Source organism: Mytilus californianus, unplaced genomic scaffold (assembly GCF_021869535.1).
Source record: "Mytilus californianus isolate M0D057914Y unplaced genomic scaffold, xbMytCali1.0.p SCAF_44, whole genome shotgun sequence".
Lineage (NCBI taxonomy): Eukaryota > Metazoa > Mollusca > Bivalvia > Mytilida > Mytilidae > Mytilus > Mytilus californianus.
Window position 1 is genome coordinate 1,725,175 of NW_026262695.1, and position 26,970 is coordinate 1,752,144.

The 26,970-nt window shown below is 31.7% G+C and overlaps 1 protein-coding gene across 1 annotated transcript in view; it reads right to left on the reverse strand.

Moving 5' to 3' along the window:
* Window positions 1-1,666: 1,666 nt before the first annotated feature.
* Window positions 1,667-26,970, reverse strand: part of LOC127699935 (uncharacterized) — a 29,070-nt gene continuing 3,766 nt past the window's right edge. The window contains exons 3-12 of the mRNA XM_052203313.1: window positions 24,537-24,655; window positions 22,544-22,649; window positions 15,603-15,761; window positions 14,815-14,933; window positions 13,641-13,672; window positions 12,476-12,536; window positions 10,196-10,397; window positions 8,355-8,478; window positions 3,389-3,510; window positions 1,667-2,558 (exon numbers count right to left, since the gene is read on the reverse strand). Of these exons, the coding sequence (XP_052059273.1) occupies window positions 2,301-2,558; window positions 3,389-3,510; window positions 8,355-8,478; window positions 10,196-10,397; window positions 12,476-12,536; window positions 13,641-13,672; window positions 14,815-14,933; window positions 15,603-15,761; window positions 22,544-22,649; window positions 24,537-24,655 (1,302 nt within the window). The 3' untranslated portion in view covers window positions 1,667-2,300. The remainder of the gene's footprint in view (window positions 2,559-3,388; window positions 3,511-8,354; window positions 8,479-10,195; window positions 10,398-12,475; window positions 12,537-13,640; window positions 13,673-14,814; window positions 14,934-15,602; window positions 15,762-22,543; window positions 22,650-24,536; window positions 24,656-26,970) is intronic.

The window sequence follows — 26,970 nt, forward strand, 5'->3', positions numbered from 1 at the left end:
CGAGAAGTAAATTTCAAACTCTATGCGCGTTATAGCAGCCTCAGAACTAACTTCAATGTAATATGTGGCAGTCATGTATTGACCACTTAACGCGAAGTCTTCAGTTTTCTTTCCTGCATGTATTATATTATTCTGGTTTATTCCATAACTGGCCCTGTCAAATCTAGTTACAGGTGGACGGCAAAATGCCAAGGTCAAGACATTGGTCGTGTGACGAAAGCAGAATTGATGAAAAACTCGTCGGACACGATTGACAAAAAATGACGCGGTCCGAGTGACATAGGTATCATGTGGGTCCCTTTGTCCGGTGAACAATTTCGATCTTTTAGGTCCGTAAAACGTTTTATTTTTAAAGTCGAATTTCAGTTTCAATACATTAATTTTGACTGGTCCCGCAGTCACTTCGTAAACAGATAAGTAGAAACGCACAGTGCCAAAGTTGACATCTGGGTATTTGTGAATCAAGCGACTGCGCATGATCAATCGATGTGTACACTCGAGTCGTCCTTAATCACCGTTCGTACCTACGTTTTTGTAAATCTCTTATACGTCTCTTCAACACATAATATTACAACTAAATTCAGTTTTAAATACGGAAACAATAATGATTCCAAAGTTGAAGCATCATATAGGGAATTCATCGACTTAAATGTCTTTTCCTTATAACTTGTCCGTCAATATAGGGACAGAGATCTACATTGAGGCGAGTAAAACTATTTGGATACACGTCGTCACCAATTAAAAAAATAGCTGTGTCCGACTATTTGTAACTAGTTCTTTCTTTGTTTTTGTCGAGTACTTGAAAATTTGTCAATGACAACGAGTTTGCCATTTGAACCAGGTCATCTGGCAGTCTGAATAATTTTTATGTTTACGATTCATAAAACGTTCCGTGCTTAATTATTTTTTCAAGGGATTCATTAGTCCCTCTTTATTGGACTATTCCATTTAATATCTGAGAAGGGGGATGGATGGTATTTTCTGAGGGGTATAAAAAGTCATTTCTTAGGAGTACCGATTGGCTCATAATATATCTAATGGGTACCCATTTTTTTGTTTCTGATAGGTCTTTTCTTGTCTAAATGTGTAAAAAAAAAGAGGGGTTGGTGGCTCGATTTGGCATCGGAGTGGTTTAAAAACCAAGCATCTGAGGGATTGAAATTTTCCTGAAATTTTCTATGGGGGTCTTTGAATTGGTAACCATCCACCCTCCCCCTCCCCATTCATTGCATGTTGTAACAACTACCAAAGGTTAACTTTCTACTTTATTATTATCTTTATGTCTGCTGACATTTATTTAAAAACACTTGAGAATTAGTGCCAAAGAACACACACATATATGAATGTGCTGAATAAAATTGCTTATTGTAGTGAGACAACATCTTCTTCATGATCAAGAAATATCATGTGAAGAAAAAAGTGATTTGTTTTTCATTTTGTTCCGTATTTTACTGATAAATGGACTTATATTTTGGCAGTGAACATTATATGTTTACACGGACAGCAGCAATCACAGGCAAGATCCTGGGTTCTGTGGAACCTTTAAGAAATTTTATAGAATCTTCATTCATTAGGAATGTTAATTACCTTTAACCGTCAATGTCAAGGAAATGGCCAATATGTCTATATTTTGATAATGGTTATTCATATGTAAGATTACTCATATCAATAGTCTATACAGATTTTATTATAATGCATCAGAAAACTTATAATAATAATAAAAGCAAAAAAGCAATATTAATACATTCAATTCTTATAACATTAATGGATCTAAAGTATTGAAGGTATAAAGCAAAGATGTGCCTGATATGAAGTACGCTTAAAACAGTTAGCTGCCATTGTATTTTATGTTAGATATAAAATCAAAATATTAATTTAAACTAGTGAGTTTGACATAAGTAGAATGAATGATATTAGAGGGAGAATCCATATTAAAACACTCTGTAATAAGACGTATCATATTATGTCTCTGAAAGATGTCGAAGAAATCCCAAGTTTGTGGAAATCATGTTTGAGATTATAAACATAACATCATACAACCTGTTATTTTATTCATGGTTTAAATGTATGAGTTTAACTAAATTTTACCAAAAAAATAAAAATTGTCAAGCCTCTAAATTCTTCACATGAAAAATACATTAAAAGGCAATAACGAGCGAAATATATCATTTTCAGTATTTTGAATGTACTTTCACTTGTTCTTATTGCATGCAAAATGCATAGAAAGCATAGCGATTGTCTATTAACCTCCTTACATATAACCTAAAGGAAGAGAATGTCATTGGAAATTAATAACCATTTCATGACGAAGTTGAAGAAACTGATTGCGTTTCCTCATTTGTATTCATAAGCAAGTCATTTAGTCTTTTATAATCCCGTTGATTTAACACATGCTTTGATTCTTCGATGATTGAGTGCACATTTTTGCCTTGAAATGATTCTGCTTTAAGGACATGTTGCAAATTTTTAGGGTCTATTAGTGTCACAAAAATCTCAACTAAGGTGATGTCTAATTTTTCTATAGCGCACATTAAAGGTGTTCTTCCAGTGTTGGTTTCCTGTAATAAAAAATAAAATTCATTATCATATTTTCTTTATCTATAAAGTGAGCATAGTGGAATATAATATTTGTATGCTCCTTTTGTAGCTGATCTGGACAAAATTTGGTGTAGATAATTGTCATCAATTAACATTCGTTGTAAACTACTTAAAATAATCTTTCACCCACAAATATGGCCACCATCCGTTTTAGGTATTTAGTTTCCATATGATATTTTGTTTTCCTACTCTCCAACAAATACGGACTTCATTAGGGTAAACATAACTCAAAGTGTTGATATGTCATTCCCCGTTAATTGCTCTTTCGAGAATACTTGTTAGATAGTCTCAATTAGTTTACACTTTTAACCTATTTCTGCTAGTATGCAAAATGATCATTAATTGATAAATATAAAATGTAAAAAGTTGAAAGTTTTGTCCACCCTTTAAAAGCTCTTAACATCAATGTAATGAAGGTATTCAAAAGAAACCCAAAATGAGTCATTAAACACATAAAAATTATGATCTTGAAGTACGAAGATTATATTTTGACATCTAAATAATAGCTGTTTTGTAATTAATTCTGTTGAATATTACATAAGAAGTTGTCATTATAAATGTTGTAAGTTAATGAACATAAGGTCACGGATCTTTTTTGTTGTATCATATCCTTTTGATGTTTAGACAGAATCGGATAGCCACATGCAATGGCAATGCAAATGTGAGTCTGTTGCTTACATAATCAATCTGTTCAATTTTTACTTGAAATTAACTGTTAGTGAAATTCTATTTAACGTTTGTCAGCCATGTTTCGATTAACCCAATAAACAAGTGCATAGTTTTTCATTACCTGTAGGTTAGGATCAACTCCAGTCGCAATTAGTTTCTCAATTATATTTACACTATTCATATTCTCTCCCTTTGATATTTTACGCCCATGTGCCATTACTGCAAGGTGTAAAGCTGTGTATCCTGGAAGTGCAATTTCATATTTCAATATTCAATGTCACAAATTTTATGATATGGATTTACTTGTCTAACATAAAGTATCAAAAACTTTAAAAAAGATGTGATGCATTTCTAGCAAGACTTAAAAAGAAAGTTCTCTCTGTAAAAAAGAATAAAAAAAAAAAATACAAAACATTTCTAACTGAAGTTTATATACACTTTTCACGCTTTATAAATATGCATACATTGTATATGCAAATACTGTTGGAGTTTTGATTCATTGTGACGGGTGTCTGATAATCACGTACTGAATCTAGTGTGTGTGTATAAGATATATAAGTGGTATTAACCATATGTGGATTCTTAAAAATTCTAAAGAACTTCTGGACAATTTTAAATCTCGGTCTATTTCTGAAATTAATTCTAACATAACTTTTGATTTTTTAACCCTGTATACCAACATTCCCCATGTGAAATTATAAAATTGTTTTGAATAAACATTGAACGACAAAATTTCTTCTTATGTGACGTTTACATTTTCTGACGTCAGACACGCGAAGCAATGAATGTGGTTTTTCATTTGATAGATGCTTATGTGCTTTTTTGTAAATGATTGTTTGTTTTGATATTGTAACACAGTGATGACTGCTGTACCCATATTGTCTATTTTATTTATTATGTCTGTTTTGTTCACGCATCGTTGTAAATATAACGGAATTTGACGAGACTGTCGTACACCAAGTGAGAGGTTTAGCGCTATATAACCAGGTTCAATCCACCGTTTTCTACATTTGAAAATGCCCGTACCAAGTCAGGAATATGATTGTTGTTGTCCATTCGTTTGATGTGTTTTGTCATTTGATTTTACCATTTGATTAGGGACTTTCCGATTGAATTTTCCTCGGAGTTCAGTATTTTTGTGATTTTACTTTTTATACAATAGGAAATATTCAATATGTTGATAAATAATTATAGATTTCATAACGAGTGATAATTGGATACCGCTTGTTATCAGCTCGAGTTGTTTAATTTCAATATAATAATAAACAAGCCTTCGGCGAGTTCATTATTACTATTTAGATCAAATAACGATAGTTGATATTAAGTGATATCCAATTCTCACGAGTTGTTAAACCTATTTCTCTTATGGTCAAATCTCTAATATTGTTTAACAAAGAAAATCCGCCAATCGTTGATCTAGTCTTTTTGCACATACCAGTATGACGTCACATATCCTATTCCGGCGTCAAACTTTAACATTATACATTTTAAAACTTTTTGTACTTTTCAAAATGTAATCAAATTTGACAAATAGAAGATTTTTAGGTAAAACGTATGAGTGTTTTGTTTATTATTGAAGACATGACATGTGTTCGTTGCCATGGAAGAAATGTACATCGTCTTAACCTTTGAAAGTCACCAATGACCTAACGAATAGCCAATGGAAATGTTGTAATATCGTCTCATGATGCTGGATAAGCCAATCAAATTAACACAGTTTTCGTATCACTTTTTCGTATCACACTCCGTGCAGTGTGATACGAGAAAATTCTGTTCATGCAAGAAATAGACAACAGGCCACAACCATACAAGAATATAGTGTATATGTCTATCGGTCATTTGTAATTTTAGAAAGCTTACACCGCGGTGTTTACTTAAGATTTTAATTTAAAGCTTTATATTTCAAAAGGTAGCATCATATCTTGTAAACAGATCTAGATGTCTTACGGTCTAAAATTGCCGTCTTACTGATGTCCGTAGTTCATTATCTCGTTTTCATGATGGTTCCATGACCGCTTAAAGCTGCTTGAATGCCTCTCAAATGAAAGTAGAGGGCATTATGCTTTCTGGTCTGTGCAGATTTCTCTCCGTTTACGTTTTTGATTAAGGTAGTTTACCATGAAAAAATAGTCACATAATCTTGACACCTGGTACACATTTCCATTATTATGTAAATTTTGCAAAATTATGTTCTAAATTACGGTTTTGACCTCAATTAAACGGTTCACTGAACATATAATTGTAATTGTGGGAAATTAGTACATTCTCAGGTTAAATGATTGCGCAAGCGGAACAGTTGTCCTATCGAAACATATTCTTGTTATAAGACACTTCTATTTGGTACATATAATCATTCCATCAGACATTATTAGCCTGATCTTGAACTCATTCATGATTCAGTGATGAATGTTAAGTTTTCGGGATAATGACTTTAGGTAAAAGGTAGCTATATCGGTGTATATACAGAATTATTGTTTGGCGTATAGGTCCGTCAGATAGGGTTCATCTGACCTTGGCACCATTTTCATGGTTCATTCATAACATAATCAATTTATGTGATATCTGTGGTAAGAACCTATTCTTAAACACATTCACATAAATTTCAATCATAAATAGTTAATCTGGCTAGACACATCAGCGAGTGCACTCTTGTGTCCCTCAAATTAACAAAAAAACCTAAAAAAATAAGCATGACAAGGTCATATCACAAAGGGTACACACTAGTTAAAACGAATTCACTATTTTGAACAGACCCGTTTTTTAAAAAAAGCTATACATCACAGCATTAAAAATAACATTATGACCATACGACATAATTAACTAGATTATTAATCCTTAGTGAACAGAAGAATACAAATGTCTTTGCATCTGATAGTCTTCATTTACCTTACTATCAGAGGCAAATACAAATTTCATTCACTATACTTATTCAAATATTGCACATAAGTTATTCAAGATTTTAAAATTTATTCTATTCTAGGTAGAAACCGATGGTTTAAGAAAATTAAAAGAAATTTAGTAAAAATGGATATATGTTTTTCTATCCGTTCCGTTGGTTGATAATGTTTAACCTTTGATTTGTCAGTTATTATGGACTTCCCCCTTTTTTCGTTGGCGGTCAGTATTTTGTGATATCGTATTATTTGCCTCGATATAATCTTTCCAAGTGATCTCAGCGAACGAATCAAAAAAACTTTACTTTTTTTAAACATATTTAATTGTTCAAAATAACAAATTGATCAGACACAATATCACTGAACTAGTATATATATTTGTTTAGGGGCCAGCTGAAGGACGCCTCCGGGTGCGGGAATTTCTCGCTGCATTGAAGACCTGTTAGTGAACTTCTGCTGTTGTCTGTTCTATGGTCGGGTTGTTGTCTCTTTGACACATTCCCCATTTCCATTCTCAATTTTACAATGCTTTACATTAGTTGAACGTATGATATTTAACGATATCTATTGTCGTAATACTCAATATATGTTTATTTAATTCTGATATTTTCTTTCATCCCTAGATTTAAAAAAAATTTGATTGTTCATCGGAAATTAAGCTTAAGAATTGGTCGATCCATACGATGTGTCTTTGTCCAAACTAACTAAGGACATTTTTACCACGTGTTAGGGTGTGGTTTGACATTAAGTCGTCTGATCTCTTAATTACCGAACGTGACTTATTCCCGATTGTGACTGTTTTGCTGAGTGTGAATTCGCATTGCTATAAGACGTGTCACGGTACTTTTCTATCCAAAATTTATGTATTTAGTTTTGATGTTATATTTGTTATTCTCATCGGATTTTGTCAAATGTCTTATCGTTTGTAGTTGTAAATCTTATTTTTTTTCTGTTGTATTCGTGTGTTATGGTAAAGATAATTATTCACCTAGTTCATTATAAGATTTTAGTTTGGGTCAACTAAATTTATACGATATATTTGGTTTACAGTTTGATTTAGAAGAAACACCGACATAGCTAGATAATATTATTAATTATCTAATAACTACCACATTTTATATTAATTAGTATTGTAATTTTCATTGTTACTAATAAATGTTATATGAGTATTTTAAACCAAATCTTGAATTCTATCCTAATTTTATCCTATTTTGGGGAAATTTCAGAAATTCAAATGTGACGTCACCCTTTTTTTCGCGTTGATCTCTTTTGCTTACTCGGCTGTGAATTTTTATGTGCTGGTTTATGTTGTTTTATGTATCCGTTTTTATTCTATAGTTTGTCACCACTTCGGTGTTACCATGTATATCCATTATATAGTCATTTGTATAAATTTACTGTTTGCAAAAGTATGAATTATTCTAATACTAAGGATTTTCTTATCCCAGACATATAACCTTAGCCGTATTTAGCACTACTTTTTGGAACTTTTGGTCCTCAATGATCTTCAACTTTTTACTTGTTTTTGGCTTTCGAACTATTTTGATCTGAGCGTCACTGGTTAGTCTTGTGTGGACGAAACGCGCGTCTTAAATTTTAAACCTGGTACCTTTTGTTAGCTATTATTCGTATGTTTCTCTGTCCTATATGTTCTCCCATTTATTTGTATTGTATTCCTGTCATGTAATGTTGTCATTTTAATGTTATATTTAACATTGCCATAAAAGCGGGAGGTTTGGCTAGCCACAAAACCAGGTTCAACCCATCTTTTTTTTTCTTAAAATGTCTAGACCAAGTCAGGAAAATGGCCACTGTTATATTATAGTTCGTTTCTGTGTGTGTTACATTTTAATGTTGTGTTTTTGTTGTGTCGTAGTTCTCCTCTTATATTTGATGTGTTTCCTTCAGTTTTAGTTTGTAACCCGGATTTGTTCTTTTCTCAATCGATTTATGCATTTCGAACAGCGGTATACTACTGTTGCCTTTATTTGGTTGCCTTATGAATCTCATTGTATTTATATAACAGTAAACATGAATTGTATCCATATAATATTGTGTATATTCAATAACAGATCACGAAATATTCTACGTCTTAATAAGTATCATATATATTTTTACCAATAAAGTATTCGTACTCATACGACTCTCTTTAGTGTGATATCCATTAAAACAAATTCAATACTTATGCAATACCTGCACCGTTAAAACTGTTTAATGAAATAGTCTCGTCGGCAAGCAGTGCTGTTATTGTCTTTAAATACTGGTCACCTCCAGAAGCAGCTATATGGATAGGTGCGTCGAATTGTTCTTCTGTAGCCTAATGAAACAATATATATGTAACAGTACTAAATATCTATTTTCAAATCTATAAATGTGATAGCAATATTTTATGTTTAGATTAAGATGGGCGACTGCGGGCTGCATAACCTTCGCCACTGACAAGATTTATAACAAACATTTATCAAATTTGTTAATATTTTCATTATTTTATAGAAAATATAAAGTTCCAACTCACAAAAGTAAATTTGACCACTGTAGATTTGTCTATTCCTTTTAGTCTCATTTTGTCCTATAGTTTGTAAAGTATTCATAAATCCATGGGTCAAAATTATTTGGATTTGGATTTGATGAAGGTTAATACAGAAAACCTTTCAATTTATTAAGTACTATTTTCATTTTGTAATCTGTTTTTATCCTGAAAGTTCGTTATAGATCACAACTGACAAATAATGAATGCATTTCCTTGTCATGAGATTTATGTATAACAAGTTTCTCGTTATCATTCTGCCAAAAAAGGGACCAATTCATGAAAATAACAAAAATCATTTTTGTAAGTCGAACTATTAAATCAATTTCACTGCTAACAATACCATTAAACGTGATAGATATTTTAATAGCTATAGCACATGAATGTATACATGTAAAAACATCTTGTAGAATCGAATTAATTATTTAATTAGAAGTGTTAATATATTTCATGTTAATTATCAACATATTCAATGCGATTCATAATTCCATTTTGTTTATAATTGAAAGTTAAGCAAAGGGACGTCATGTAATGTTGCATTTATTACTGTGGTTTCGTGTTGCTCAATCTTTTTTTTATGTATTGTTTATTAGAGTTTTGATTGTCTTATCGTCGTTTTTCGTTGTTTTTGTTTGTTATGTTTTTGTTATTCGTTCTTCGACTTCCAAGTTTTGATTGTCCCTTTGAAATTGTCCTTCTCTTTTTTTTTAGTAATACACGTGTAAGATAAATAAAGTAGACATACACTGGTTGAGTATGTAGTAGAATTTGTCACGTATGGTTCAGTCTTTTCGTCGAGTATGGTTCAGTCCTTTCATCGAGTATGGTTGAGATATTGAAAACAATTTGATAACTGGTTTAAATCAGGTCATATAAAGGGCAAATACAGGTCGAGAATGGGTTAAGTCGGTTTCAGCCTGGTCGAGTATTAGGTTCAGATTTTTCATTATGGTCCAGATTAGGGTCGAGTTAAAAAAAGTACAAATTTTAAGTACAAATACGTATACTGTCCATTTCAGACTTTTAACTTTTTTATATAGTGATATACGATATGTTTAATCTGCTAACTTGCTAAATTCCTGTTTCCAATGATGCACAGTCCAACTCGGCCTTCGGAAATTAGTGACATTGTCATTACATGTGGTTTTTGCTGATAAATGGATTGTTGCCAGAGGAAACCGTTTGGCTTATATGCCTTATTTAGGTACCTTAAAATCGGTTAACATCCTTGTCCTTTCGATATGTTACTTATAAATATATATATATATATATTTGATTATTTTTGACAGTTGTCTCATTGTCAATTATAGCACATCTCCACATTTTATAAGTAGTTATTGCAATAATATGAGGTATACTTCAATGAAACATTAGTTGTTTACAAGGGGCATTTCCATTTTACCCAAATTTGAAAGACACGTCAAGTGGTGATTATCCCTTGGAAACATTTATATCAGTAATTAAACCCTGTAACTGTTTACAGAGTAAAACGAAAATAAATATTTACCTGTGCAAAAATATTTGGATTTGCACCATGTTGAAGGAATAGTTTAACGATGTCTGAATCATTTCTCAATACTGATATAAATAATGGCGTCATCCCTTTTTTGTTCTGACTATCTATGCAATTCAACGATGCTTTAGAAATTATACCCAGTAAAGAGGATATCTGTATACGATCACTGTTTTGTGCAGCAACGTGTAGGCAACTACAAAATATATTTCTACAATTAAGATCGTATACATAACAAAATAGAGTAACTTAGAGGGTTATGTTGCAACACAAAAGTTCCGTACACTTTGCAGAAGTTTGCCTATAACAAGATAACCTAATTAAATCGTTCAAATTGGTCACGTATAGAAGTATTAAAACTATGGGTATCTATCTGTGGTTTCAACACTGAAATAGATATCTAAATTAAAATTCAGAGGAGAAAGGTTTACATATCCGACTGAAGTTTAGTATCTTTCTCCTCTTTTTGTTAATATGGGTTTCCAAATTTGAGCATGCAATTCATCATGAAAGATTAAACATCACATATCAGAAAAGAGAAACAGCAAACTTCCATTTGAAATGCAGTTTAAGACTAAAACATAATTGTGTTTCACTGTACATTTGTACTTGTGAATGACTTTGGATATCTCGGGGGGAAAACTACTACTACTACTTCTACTACTACTACTACTATTGAAAATGAAGAAATAAAAAATATTATTTTACATAGTGTACTTCACCATGAAGAAATAAAAACCAAGTTTCGCTAAACGTTTATTAGTCAAGGTGTGAATCTTTATACTCACAAAAGTAAGTGACGCATTTGTTCGTATCTGACATTTGTGGCTGTTTTGGAAATGCCCTTTATGGTTTTAATGTCGTAAACCTTGAAACATTAGGGTTCATGAAATATTCTGAATGTGCACACACTACGCCTATCCCAAGATTGAAGATTGTAGTTTGCGTCCTGCTTTTGGCTTACTGGTAAATTTCATTGAAATTAGAGAAACATATAGATTTAAAGAAGTAACTTCTGCAACATTGCAGGACATTTTAAAAGTAAGTCTAATCGGAGAGTTAGAATGGAGGGGAACATGTTTTCATATCTGATTTAAGAGCTATACTGATCAACAAATATTTTCTTTGGTGTATATATTGCTAAAATCCACCAAATCTTAATCGTTAGAGTACCTATTGATTCGGTTGACTGATTTCAAACAGACAACTATCAATCAGATTGACAGTACAGTAATAATTCACATTCTTTTATCGAGTCTATTGTCGTAAGAAAGACAAATCTGCCAAAGATTATAAAAATATAGAATTAGTTTCCAGAAAATTAGGTATGAAATTTTTCAATTAGTAACAACATATATCACCTGCGTATGGTGTATACATATTACAGATAGATTGGTTTTCGAACATTGAATTGCATGAGAGTACAGACACTTTTACAGAAACTGCTTATTCATGAAGAAATCGTCACGAACAGGTCGATCGTTTTCTGTATGTAACAGAAATCACCATGATAACCTTTTATAGTTCAATGATCACTGTTAATTTTTTGTGCCGAGTTTCGCTTGCCATTTGCTATAAGTTCATGAAAAAGGTCGCCTATATTGGATTATAGCATTATTGTGTGGGTAAAGATTGTCTGAAAGGCCTCACCTGAGCATAACGTTTTTGCACCGAAAAGAGAAAAAAACAAAAAAAAAAACAAAAAAAAAACAAAACAAAACAAAAGAGAAGGGACGAAAGTAGGACTGAATTATAGATAGTACAAATAATAAACGTTAGGTTTTCGTGCTGAAGTCAGTTTCAAATATTATTTACCATGATCAATGATATTTCTATATTTTTATATCTCGTAGTTTATGACTGACATAGAAGTTTTTTTGCTACGTGCTACCTCGAATGATTACAATAAGGCAGAAAATGATAAGTCATATAATTCTTACTGTGAGCTGGCCAAACTTTTATCTGCATATCAACTGCAACGTTATTATCGGGAAACAAAATCTTAAGTCTCTTGTTTTCTTTCATTGAACAATCTTGGGTCCTTAGAAATCAGTAGGAGCAAGCTTCACAATGGATACGACTTGCATAGTTAATGGATTGAGAAGATAAAATGACCGTTAATGGTTTTAACCTAATGTATTTACCATTCAAAACAACGAAGAAGTCATACACACCTAATAAAATACATTGTTTATAAAACATACACAAAAAACTAAAATTTTATTATGTCTTTTAGTCATATCATAAATAATATTTAGTAAAAGAGATACTTACATATCACCCTGATCATTCTTTGATTGTATTTCTTCTAGGGTTATTTCTTGAGTTTTTTTGTCTATGAGAAATCAAAGAAATACTGATTAAGATGATCAAATATTTTCCGTTCATTTCAGATACTTGATAATTTTATTGACACCATAGTTGTTACGTTTGGAGTCTCCCGACATTCGGTATTCCTATGGAAACCTAATGGTCTCCTGTTAACTGGCTTGTTTCTTAATTCTTATCGGCTGATTTCATAGCTTTGGTTCTAAACTTTACTTTTCGATATATATATATATATATATATATATGATGCACTTATACTGAATAACAGTTTGGCCAGTATGTTGATCGCATCAATCCCATTGAACTTCAAATTATCGATAATACGGATACCGTTAAGTCTAATTCATCTCTTTACTTAAATCTACAAATTGACAATGAGGCTTGGTTGAGAACTAAATTTTTGCGAAAAAGAGATTATATCCATTTTTCTTAATTTGAACTTTCCATTTCTGTGTAGCAACATTTCAGCAGCGCATTCATATGGAGTATACATTTTCATGTTGGTACAATATTCCAAAGACATGAATTTCTTATCATCATTTTTTCTTATAGAGGATTTACAAGAAAGCCATTGGACCGATGGTTCCACATGATTAAATTGAAATCATCCTTTCAAAGGATTTACGTACGCGATGTATTGTCAAAAATAGAATATTTGTGTCACATAAATGACCACGGATATAGTTTACATGTCGTAGCCACAACCTTTTCCTCATTTTTTCGATGTAACTTCACCAAACGCGACTTATTTCTGATTTTTTACTTGTAATTAGTTTATACAACGGGTCCCAGTCGGGAAGCAGGAACTGCGTACATTGTCTTTAAATATATATATATGTTATGTTTACGGGACTTTTTGATAGTTGTATTTCCTTTTGATCATGATGTTGCTTGTTTGTATTTGTCTAATGGTTTTTAATTGCCCCTTGGTATCCTCTCCAGCCTTTTTCTATGTAATATAAACTTATCAAAGATACGAGGCTTATAATTTTGTACGCCAGATGCCCATTTCGTCTACAAAAGACTCATCACTGACACTATAGAATACATGCAAGGAACTTTCAGATAGTTGAATTTATATAAATGCACTGCTACAGTAATAGGGTAATACCTCTCACTTTTCTTTTCTTTGGTTGTGATTCGCTGTAAAGGTAATTTTAGAAAAAAACATGAATTAATAAATACGAATATTGCATTATATTACAACAAAAACCAACCCAGTATCATACTTCTCGCGACTAAAAGATAAATGTACAAGACAAGTATACATATAGCTCAACCACCGCACAGTTTAAATACTTTATTAAATGTGTCTTTGGTCATATAGAAGTCTAGGATTACATGAATATGAATAACAATAAAATAGATTAGAAACTTTTGATATATTTCAAAAAACATCTTTAAATGTATATAAGTTCTAATCGGATTTAATCAAATCAAGCATTACAATTATGTTAAAAGTCGACAAGCTGGCAAAACAAACATATGATCATCGAACTATACCTTGATAGATGGTTCCAAACAAACCCAATGAAATTGATTCAAAATAAAAACGTCAGTTATCTAAAAACCAAAATTATTGAATTTTTCTCCGAAGCATTAATATCAATATAGAGGTAAAACCTTTTAGAGTACTCAGTTAAAAAGTGTCTTTTTGACCTACGCTACCTTTCTAGTGCTAGTAAAAAGTACTTCTATTTCAAGGTATATTCAAGAAAAAACTAAGATTTCGGTGAAATAATAATCAATATATGGCTGTAATGTGAGAGTAACTTAAACAATACACATAAACAACATAATCTTATTATTTCGTTTATTTTATGTCCTAAAATGATAGGTTTCCTCCACTTCCCTATTACTTTCATCTACATAAGTTTAGTATAAGTAGAAAATCGAATTTATCATCTAGAAACCAAATATTTCTTCCCCCCCTATATTCCATTGGAAACAGTTTTCTTGTTAAATCATGCAAAAAAAAAAATAATAATTTCATCTCAAAAGCATTTGTTTGAAGAATATATGATTTTTCGTTACAGGGATCTTGAACCTTGGCCTATTTGTCTAAAATCAATAGGCTTCTGTCCTTGCTTTACATCTGCTATTGGTATATATTTGGCTGTACTCAAGTAAGAGAACACAATATTTCATCTGGAAACCATTTGTGTCAGTCCCATGAACGGATATACAGAAGGCTGGACGGATGGACAAAGCAATGACTACATGCTCTAAAACGTTTTTTTCGGGAAACATAAGAAAAGATAGTTGCCTCAAAATAAATACGTCACCTTTGTATATTGGAACCTTCTTGATATATTATTCTTTTCCGTGGTCCACCTTTTTTGTTTCGGCGCTTTGTCTTTTTATTTTCTGCAACGCTACTGTAGCTGTGTTTCCGACAATGTGGCTGAAAGAAATATTTTTGGAAGTTTATTCATGACGTGTGTAGACTCGTACGGTTATAATATACGTGTATTTGTTTCATTTCTTAAACTCGGGTCTCCGCTAATAGATTGCATATAAAAAAGAAGACGGCTATAAGGAGTAAAGAATGCAAATCGAATAGAAAGCGGCAACACTCTCCCCCTCCAAAAAAAAAACCAAAAAAAAAAACCAAAAAACAAAAAACAAACAGAAGCTTACGAACACATAACACACAATCAAAGATTCAACAATACGAACCTAATCAATGCTTGGAAGAAGTCAATTGCTGCGGAATGTTAATATTTCTAAAGATGAATTTTCTTTTTGTTTTCGAAGTCTTGTTAACGAAATCATATTATGAGTATATTTGATACAGGTTTCTTCCTCAACTAAAATACTAGTATATATAATTGATTTAATGAAAGTAATGTCAGAATTTTCTGAAATAGATGCTTGGTAAACTTCTATAAAATCAGTATCTTTATGTTATTAAGACCAGTCAGATATAACCCTTCTTGACACTGCTAAGCAATGCACCATTACCACTCCCTGGCCAATTTGAATTCGTATCTGTTCAGCTTTTTTAAAGACGCCGACATTTGGATTTCCGCACCTGCAAACCAGCGTTTTGACATTTTACTGCAAATTATACCTTAAACACCAATTCTGGTTCTTCAATCATTTCCATTAGCAAATTGTTTTCAAAACCACATCTACTGTGGAATGCCTTGTAGCAGCCTTTAACGCAACATTGAATGCAAGCGCCCTCCTGTTGTTTACAAAGACAGCATGTCATCGTCCATCGCTCTTTCTGAAAATTTCATGTAAAGCTGAACACGATTTAACTCGATGAACTACGATACTGTAAAGATATGTTATGTTATAGGGAATTTATATTGTATACTTCTTAATTTTTTTCCTTTGACAATTCTGAACTTAGAAAAAATTAGTGTTAAATTAGCGATCAATATGAAAAGAATATTTCAAGTTGGTTACAAGCCTCGAACCAACTCAAAGTATGTCTAAGAACGGACATTCATTATCAGCTCAGTTCGTCTTTAATTTGAAAGTGTTAATATGAATTTTCATGTATGTATAAGTTTTACGGAGTTGGTGTGGTGGAATTCAATTTTTTTTATAAAATATTTTCACTTTTGCGTTTGTGTTTGAAAAGTGTTCTATTAAAAAATTGATTAATTAATTCTAAATAAATGATAGAAATATTATGTTCATATCAATTTCAGGGAAAAACATCTATCTTTAAGCATTTAATTCATTGTATATTTAATTTTGCTATTGTTTTAAAATGTGTATTATGATTAAAAGTTTTTTGTCTGATTAAATAAGCATTTTTTGTTGTATTTTTTGTTGTTGTTTTTTTTAGTAATATCTTTTATTTTAAATCACCTGGAATACACAAACCCTATGCAGTCCAGGGCAGCTGACAGAGGGGTCCCTGCTTTCATTTAACATATCCCATTTGCCAGGGAAAATACAAATGGGTGAAAAAAAAAAGAAAAAACTCTTATATAATATATATTCAGTAAATCATAGACAGATGCTGTTTTTATATATATATTCAGTATATATATATAAAAACAGCATCTGTCTATAATTAGTTACTGTATTCTTCCCTCGATTCTTTACACTTTGAAATCTTGCATTTTCATATAATTTTATCCGTTTAAGATACAATTATAAAATTATGTATAAGAGTTATTTATATTGTTTTCTTTCTAACAATTTGCACTGTTTAAAGTTCAATCCGAGCTCGTGTAAATAAGAGACAACCAATTATGAAATCTTTTGTTATTTAAATTGTGTTCCCGGTTAAATGCCTGTTAGATATTGACATAGCCAAAACACGTGCTTCAGTCACCAGAATTTTCGATGAATGGTTATTTGAGAAATTGTATGTTCACTTATGAACAAACACAGTCTGTGGTGAGTAAATTCTAGTTCAAAAAGGTTTACAATTATATAGTATGTAATATAAATATGTATTAAGTATAAACTATAAAATAAACTTATATAAATAATGGCGGTTGTTTGTAAATAAAGGTGTAAACAATATACTAGTTCAAAGTGTGCTTTTTGTATTCAAATGATAAATATAGCTATAATACCGGGGCACAGGTTCTTTCATAATTATATATATAATTCTGCATAATGAGCAAAGAATAAACAAGTGATGTCAAATTCGACCATTTATAGTGAATACAATATTTGAGATAAATGTTCAAGTTTGTCTATTCCGAATAAGTTCTTTTTGTTTGATTAAGCGATCATTTTGATAAAATCATTCATATCTTTCTTAAAAATTCGGAAAATGGATGTTTCATTAAAAAATTGTTTTGTTGAATTTAATGTCGTTCCGACCTTTCCAAATACTAAATTTCCCCTAAAAACACTATCAAATTTCCAATATTTATTTCCGTTTTATCAATATCTTGGTTATATCCAATAATCATGTTTTGGACCTCAAAGTTAAGTGTTTTATCTATGCACAGAGATAGCAATATTTTTATTTCTTCAATGATTCTTTGAATTTTACAACAATAATAGAATAGATACTCTTGGGTTTCAAAAAATTTGCCACATAAGTTACATAAGCCATCGGACTTTCGCATTTAATACAATTTAAATTCAGTGTAATGAATATTATGTAATGATTTCCATTGAAATTGGAATATATTGTTTGATACAGGCAGCTTGTGTAGCTTTTTCCAAACTGATTGCCAGCCTAGTTCCGTATTAAATGTACTGTTCCATTTTATTTCACATTTTGCACTTGTACATTTATTAAGTATTTTTTTGTAATGATTTTAATTGCATTTTTTCTGGGGGTATAAAATTACTTTTCATATCAAATATTTTGTTATTCTGGATTTTTATGTTCTTCAAATTTGTTGCATTACTAATGGCGCTTCTTAGTTCGTTAATCCAATCACTGGGGATTGATTTCTTTTTTTTTTTTTTGTTGTCTTTAATTTTTCATGGATTTAAACTGCATGCGTTACTATAATCATAATTTACCAATGCAAATAAATATGCAAATGATTTTAGGTAAAATGTATAGCGTTACATTAAGTTGCAAAATTCAGTCCTTTAAAATAATGGACAGCTACAACTTAATTTTGTTTTAACTTTATGCCCATGCTTTAAAGTATGGACCTCATTATATATGTAAGCCTAAAATCTATGTTTTTTTCCGCAAATCTATGTCCTTTTTAATATTGCGTCATAGACGTTCCAAATTTATGTCCTTTATTGTCTCAAATCTATGTCTATTATTGTCTCAAATCTATGCTCTGTATTGTCTCAAATCTATGTTCTTTATTTACTCAAATCTATGGCCATTTTTGTCTCAAATCTATGTCCTTTATCGAAATGTGGTGACGTAAGACATAGCAAGACGTATATGACGTCACTGCATAAAGGGAATGATGGCGGAGCAGGACACTATTCAAAACGAGGGATATATTATATTTAGTAAGCGGAAAAAGGGTTTTTCAAAGGATCCAAATCCAGAAGCGTTTTTGGCGGATATTCCTCACATTCTACAGATTGCTAAAGCAAAAGAAGAACATCAAAACTGGGGAGCAAAGAAAATTGTTGACGAATTGAAGGTGCCGTTTTCGGACAGAATGGTAAAAAAGTTTTTGTCGCTTTACTTTTATGACCAAGAATCTAAATGTATATACAAGAAATCTCAAGACTTAAATAGCAATCATAGGAAATGTTTGGACAAAGAGCAATTGATTGATATGATAAGCAAAAAACACATGAAGGACCACAGAAAATATGAAGCAATTTATGACTGTTTAAGAAGTACAATATTTAATAAGATAAAACATCGAGATACTATTTAAATTAAACGTCAACTGTCCGTGCTGTAACAATGCCGTAGAAATTCCTAAAACAACAGTTTTAAGGCGCCCAATTCCTGCAACTTACGCTATCAGTCGTTGGCAAAAGACTTAAAGAAAATGCCACCAGGCAAAGGTTACAACTACTTTTGTAACATAGTAGATTGCTATTCTCGTTTAGCATTTGGTGGTCCATTAAAAGGGAAATTCGCAAAAGATGTAGCTGAACTTACTTTAAAATGAGTATATCTCTATGGTTCACAAAGAATATTACAAAGTGACAACGGAAAAGAATTCACAAATGCAAACTTGGCTGAAGTTGTGTCAATTTTCAAGACCCGGCAGTTACATGGACGTCCCTATCACCCACATAGCCAAGGACGTGTATAACGCTTCAATAAAACACTAACAGAATATTTTAGAAAAGAGATGTTGTTAGAAAAAGACTGGCCTTCAAAATTTTATTACAACTAGGTACACAAAAGTACAATGCCTTCAACACCATATCAGCTTTACTTTAAAAGACCTAACTTTGCACCACCTATTGATGAACAGGTAACTATAAAAACGAATAGAATTTGAAAAAAAAGAAATATAAATATTTATAGAAAGTCACGAATTACGTTTTTTAAATAAATGATATTCATCTTGTCCTATTATTTTTATTATACTACACATTATATAATACACTTACCTTAATGTTTTATTAATTAGACGCGAATTTAAAAGCTGAATAAAAACCCCCAACCCCAACCCCCAACCCCCAACACAGACACATACTTACACATGAATAATTTGATATCTTGTGAAACTATATGAAAGTTACATACTACATGCATTGTAATTCATTAATGATAACTGAATTATTCTGTAATGCAATGTTCAAAATAATATAAAATGTCAAAGTAATACATGTATGTATATATGACGTATATAAACCTATTGTAGTATTGTTGAAAATATATACGTGCCATAAAACCGTTTTTATTTTTATAGCTTCCATTTGTGCACCTAACTGAAGATGAAAGAAAATTTCTAGCACAGGCACACTTAGATGTAGAGGTTAAAGAAGAAGAGATTGATGAAATAGTACCTGACAGTGACTTAAATGAAAATGGAAATTTTGAGATGTTAAGGAACATGGATGACAGAGATTTAACGTTTGAAGGTAATGATACAAGTCTTTATTTACTAAAATAACAATCTGAAAGTTTTTAATTTTATAAGGCACCGATATCATTTAAACAAAGTTTTTTTTAATACATGTTTATGAAAAACAAATATTAAAATGCATATTTTGAATTTACTGTGTTATCATGTCATTATTCTATATATACGTATGAATTTTGCCCCTGGACGTTACACAACCATCGATAGTACTGTTTAATTTGTTTAACCTAATTTTTTTAAAAGAAGCCATGGATATTGTGTCGGAACCTAACGAAGAAAACCAAGAAGTTCAGGAGACAAACAAAGGAAGGCAGTTGAAAAATGATCATATAGTTACAGAAACCGGGGATACAAACTTCACTACGGAAACAGATGATATTGCAAATTTAGAAGTCGTAAGTAATGTTTTAGTATGATAAAATATTTTGCTACATTAAACATGTGTGCATTGTGCATGTGCGTTTTGAAAAAAAAATGTTATACGCTAATTAAAAAAAAGTTGAAGATTGAGGTAAAGCCGTCATTCACCTTTTCACTTTAAAAAGTTTGAATAAATAAAAACGAATCGAAAAGAAAAATATTCATGTAAATTTAATGATGTCTTTTTTTTTCATTTAATTATTTTTCCACATATTTTACTTTATTTACTTTAAGATGCAAAATAATCTTGATCCCATGGAAGGTGCAAGTCCGTATTACAAGGAACTATACAAAAGGTGTTTTGGAAATGCTAGCAACGATAAAGAAAATGCTATTCAGGTAAGTCATAGATATAAAAAGATCATATGTTGATTGCAAAATTAATTTGTCTTTTTTTCTTATCCTAATATTTTTTATATAGATATAAGAAGATGTGGTATGAGTGCCAATGAGACAACTCTCTATCGAGAAAATCCCGCACCCGGAGGCGTGCTTTAGCTGGCCCCTAAACAAAAATGTGTATTAGCTCAGTGATAATGGATGTCATACTAAACTACAAAATATATAAATATGAAATGAAATTAAAAATCATACAAAACTAACAAATGCCAGAGGCCCCTGACTTGGGACAACCCTCCCCCTATACCTCTAGTCAATGTAGAAAAACAAACACACAGTAATACGCACAGTAAAACTCAGTTAAAAAGAAGTCCGAGTCCGATGTCAGAATAGGTAACAAAAGAAACTAAACAAAAATACAATGATTCATAATTTAACAAAGGACTACTAGCAGTTACTGACATGCCAGCTCCAGACGGCCTTTAACACGGAGCATTGACTCACACCAAACAAGCATTGTACAAGTGGTTCATATGACAAAAGCAAGATTAACATTTTATTTATTAATACAGAGGGTTTTAAAATGCTTTATGATTTTTTTTTAGACTGGAGGAAAATCTGTTATAAATACTGGACTGATGGAGAATTTAAAAACATCTACTAGAGATTTATCCTCTTGAAATGTTTTCTGACAATTATCAGGACATCTTTACTCCGGCTATTGGGGAATATTTACAATTCAGGACAAATCCAGCCATGAACAAATGGACTGCAGTGTTTACATCTGGTTTCTGGAGAGAACGAATATGCCAAAACATAAAGAATGATTCTTCTCGGGGAAAGATTTTCGTTATTAAAGACATAATTACAAATTTTACATTTGAACTAAATAGATATCAGCTAAGACCAAAAAGTTAATATATGTCCCATTGTGATTCACAAATTCTTCAATTAAATATATAAAACACATTTTATTTTTAGCGATTTAGAATGATTTTTTGTTATTCAGGGTAAAACATAGATAAAGTGGTATGAATGTCCATGAAACAGCTATATGGAGGAGAGACAAAATGAAGTATGTTGATATTGCAAAAACATATTCAGTCTTAACTGTTTTTTTAGTGAAAAAAAAATTATGTGTAGTTTCATTCTTGAAGGCCCACAATAATTACACAGGATTTAAATTATTAAGCACACACATGGAGAATTATGGGAAAATCCTATAAGGCCGTACTTATTAGACGGGCATACATTTGCGCATGGCGAAACAAACTGGAAAAAAAATTTAAGAAAAGCTCACAGATTTGAGGCCGTATCTTTTTAAACGGACATAGATTTGCGAATGACGTCACGATTGAAAATAGGACACAGATTTGAGGCCGTATTTTTTTTATGGACATAGATTAGCGATTGACGTCACGATGGGGCACAGATTTGAGAAACTGACACAGATTTCAGGCCGTACACAGATCTGAGGTTTACATATATACAGACTTTTGACGTTTATATGTTCCCATCAAATTGAAAGGACAAGAAAAACGTTGTCTCATAATCAATTATTTTCTATGATGCCTAACGGGGGGTCTGATATTTATATTCGACTTATTGTGACGTGATGAGGCATATTATAAATGTTATTGCCGGCTTTGCACTAGCTGAACCTGTAGGATATGATCGTATCCGCGAACTGGTATGACGTATCTTTTTACTTTCGGTCACTTAAATGAACAGCAATACGAATATGATTGCTATATGTGTGATGAACATCTTTCCATTACGTTGATAAAATACGTACAGGTATCTTATCAAGACTTTCCATTTTCTCCATTCGTTGTGCATCCTCAAACCTAATTTCTGGTATCCACCATACACACTGCACATGAGCCCATTCTCTACCGTCACTATAATACAAAAAAAGTGCTTGTTATAGGAAACACTTGAAAATCATTTTTTTTTCAAACAACATCCTTTAACACTTTCGTCTGTTAGAAACGAATAGGTACATTTTATGATTTTGTCTGCTTTATTTTCTTTAAGGTTTACAACTTTTTGTATTTGACGCAAAACTGCAAACCGTAAAACTAATTGATTTAAGTTTTTTACCGAAAGAGACATATTGAATAGTTTAGTAAATGTCTTAGAAATTATGCTGGCAACCGCTGGTATACGTGTATCTATATTCAAAATTTTTATCTTGTCTAAAATTTCTTTCTCAGGGATGAAATATTTGTTTAAACGACAAAGAGTTAGATATTAAGCAGACCTCAACTTTTGGTATTTGCCTTAATATAATGTTCACGAGGATATATGAGATACATGCACTTGCGGAGATGTATGATATTTGGTGAGTTAGAGGACATCGTCAATACTTTTGTATTCAAAACTAAAGATTGTGGAAAGATGTTCATTTCTTTTTGTCTCTGGAAATGATTTTTATGATTTCGTGTTCATATGAATATAAAAACCATTCGATCTGTGGGGATGAACAATAAGTACATATTGGAATTCCGAGTATTTGTCGAAATATCAATTTTCAAATATCAAAGACATACAATCTCAAATATGCCAATGTTTACGTTTTAATGACACCAAAATGGCATAAAAGAAGAAAGCTTTGCATTTCAGTAGAAAATTGTATATAACCTATTTACCGATAACCATGTGTTTGGTTTAACTTTGAGAGTTTTCCTCTGCATTCCACAAAGAAAAGCAACATTCAGGATAAATGCTGTATCATATTACGCCAGTCTTATAAGTTTTTAGGCGGGTTGAGGCGACAACAATAATAAAATATGATGTGATGTTCCTTTTTTCGGCAGTTTAGTAACATTAATCAATTTTACTGCACCAGATGCACATTTCGACAATTAATATTTCTTCAGGGGTTATACCAGTACCAAAGTACTAAGTGATATTCGTAGGACAAGGCAGCACAACTCAGATCTATATGGGTTAAAACTGTGTGTTTCACTAGTATTGTTGTATTGTTGCTAAAACGTAAAATAACAAAAATACCACAAATACTCGGAATTCCAATATGTACTTATTGTTCATCCCCACAGATCGAATGGTTTTTATGTTCATATGAACACGAAATCATAAAAATTAAAACGGTAAGTCTTTTATCAAATGGAAAAATCAAAAGCTCAAACACATCAAACGAATGGAAAACAACTGTCATATTCCTGACTTGTTACGTGCATTTCCTTCTTTAGAAAATGGTGGATTTAACCTGGTTTTATAGTAAACTAAACCTGTCACATGTATGACAGTCGCATAGAATTCCATTATATTGACAACAATGTGTGAGCAAAACAAACAGACATAATAGGTAAAAATATTAAAAATTGACTACAGGTACCCAATGAAACAGAAAAGAAGAAAATATGCTATCAGGATAGTCAAAATCTTTGTAAAGCAACAGATGGATATATATTGAGTAGTCAATACCTGTATGTATTTTTGATGCATAATGCTTTTTTATTAGCACTTATTTGCTTTTCTTTTTTTTGGCATACCTAATTTTGTTGGAATGCCTAATTTTACTTTCCGGATCACCTTATTAACTTAACATTAGAATTGATATTATTTTGAATTTTGAAATTTCAGTGGCCAGATCATATCAAACCTGCTTTTTTTGTAATTACAAAAAAGTAAATATATATGTTTACTTCGTAACTGCTATATAGAAACATGTATTCTGTAATTTGTTTTTCTCATAAAATAAAAAAAAAAACACACAAACGTAGATGTGAACACAATGTTATATACATTTGTTTTCATAATACCTTGTTTTCGCCATCGCCCCTTTATTTTGGTTACACAAGATGCACTTGGGTTGAACTCCTTCGGAACAGGGTCTGCAAATCCAATCTTCATCAGGAATGTCTGGTATGTAATAGCATCCCTTAAGAAGAAAGACAAAGTAAGGAAAATAACAAGAGCCAAGTTGAAGATTCCGAATATTTGTGTATTCAATTCCAAGATGAAGATAAACAAATGACTAATATCAAAATATTAACATGTCTAAAAAACGTCAGTTTCACATAATAAGATTACACAGAATTATACTATTAAGGTCGTGTAAAATCTATAATAGTTAAATAGATGTCTATTACAACACGTATAAGTTCTATACAATCGTTTTTAAAAGTAAAACAGTGAGAGCGGTCGTTCCATGGTGCATTTTTGTAAAAGCCTCATGTGACTTTGAGAATAAAAAAAATAATATTGTATTTCCTTTATGGTTTCGTTAAGTGCATGCATGAATGTCGGACCATGAAATAATATACCAGATTTTCTCTCTTTTTCAAAACATTGACAAATTTTGCCCTGTTGATTGGCCAAAGAAAGTTATTCCGTGCTTCATGTGCTACTGTCAAGTATGTAAACTAATGACGTATTTATTCTTGTGATAACTTTTCTTATTTGAATTACATCACTCGTTCATGGTTTGGTTTGTTCGTTTATCAAAAAAGTAACATGCATATATATTGTATGTTATTCAGGTCTCAGACAGGGTACATAATGTGACATTCCCGGCTTAGAGTTTATATTCCCTGAGCCGAAGGCGAAGGGGATATAAACCCTAAGCCGGGAATGTCACATTATATACCCTGTTTGAAACCTGAATTACACATATACTACGGATTACCCCTGCCTTTATGTTTTTTCCAGTACCAAATATTTATTAAACATTAACATGCAGTATAAATATTTTCCGCATATGTGAAGGATTATGTAATTTGCTGTAAAAATAATTATATCGTAAAATTGAGAATGGAAATGGGGAATGTGTCAAAGAGACAACAACCCGACAACAGCCGAAGGCCACCAATGGGTCTTCAATGCAGCGAGAAACGCCTGCACCCGGAGGCGTCCTTCAGCTGGCCCCTAAACAAATATGTAAACTAGTTCAGTGATAATGGACGTCATACTAAACTCCAAATTATACACAAAAAACTAATATTGTATGCAATAATTTGTAATAACACTTTGTGACATTAATTAAATATTTGGTGTGTAAATCGCGTGATTTCAAATTAAAAACGTATTATTGGCGGATATCCGTCATTATTTTCCCTCTGTGAGCCTCTGACGTTCTTTAAGTGTTCTGTGTAGCGACTACGTCGCATAGTAACGTTCGTTATGATGACGTTGTTGAGGTTCCAATTTGGGTAAAAATTGTCGTATATACCCCGGCAGTTTCCTGAATATATACTGACATCTCTGTGATGTTATCTAATCACACAAATCGACACATTTGTAATTCGTAATAAATTCAATAAAAGTCTATCCTAAATTGAGGTAAATTGTTGGGCTTTCCAAATACCGTTTCGATTCCTAACATCACTGAAGAGATATTATTTGTCGAAATCCGGATAAGGTGTACAAAAAACGTTGCACATTTTATTGCGGTATATCATCTTTTCCGACTTTATTGTTTTCTGTTTAGTATTAAATTTAAAATTAAGATCCATTTATTACATCGGTGATCCGTTTATTTGGCAATCACCAATGGCAGTCAGAAGGGTATAAGAACATTTGCTGTTCGACCTGTTAGTCAAATGCGTTTTGTTAAAATATAATTTTTCACTTTTTTAGTCTTTTGGAAAATGTTGTTTGTGCTGTATATAGACCCCTCTAACAAGAAATTTGTTTTGCAGCACACGTAAAAAAATTTCGGTTTTTATCCAACGCAATCATAGGTTTAAACGTTGTTTTCAATTTAGACTTGTTTATATTTTTTCGTTTGGGATTGTATCATATTTGCCTTAGGGTTTATATGATCCGTTCATCCTATTTTGACTCCTCCAAATGCAAGAGTCTATCCTAAATTGAGGTAAATTGTTGGGCTTTCCAAATACCGTTTCGATTCCTAACATCACTGAAGAGACATTATTTGTCGAAATCCGGATAAGGTGTACAAAAAACTTTGCACCTTTTGTTTGCGGTATATCATCTTTTCCGATTTTATTATTTTCTGTTTAGTATTAAATTGATAATTAAGATCCATTTATTACATCGGTGATCCGCTTATTTGGCAATCGCCAATGACAGTCAGCAGGATTTAAGAACATTTGTTGTTCGACCAGTTAGTCAAATGCGTTTTGTTAAAATATACTTTTTCACTTTTTTGGTCTTTTGGAAAATGTTGTTTGTGCTGTATATAGACCCCTCTAACAAGAAATTTCTTTTGCAGCACACGTAAAAAAAATTGCG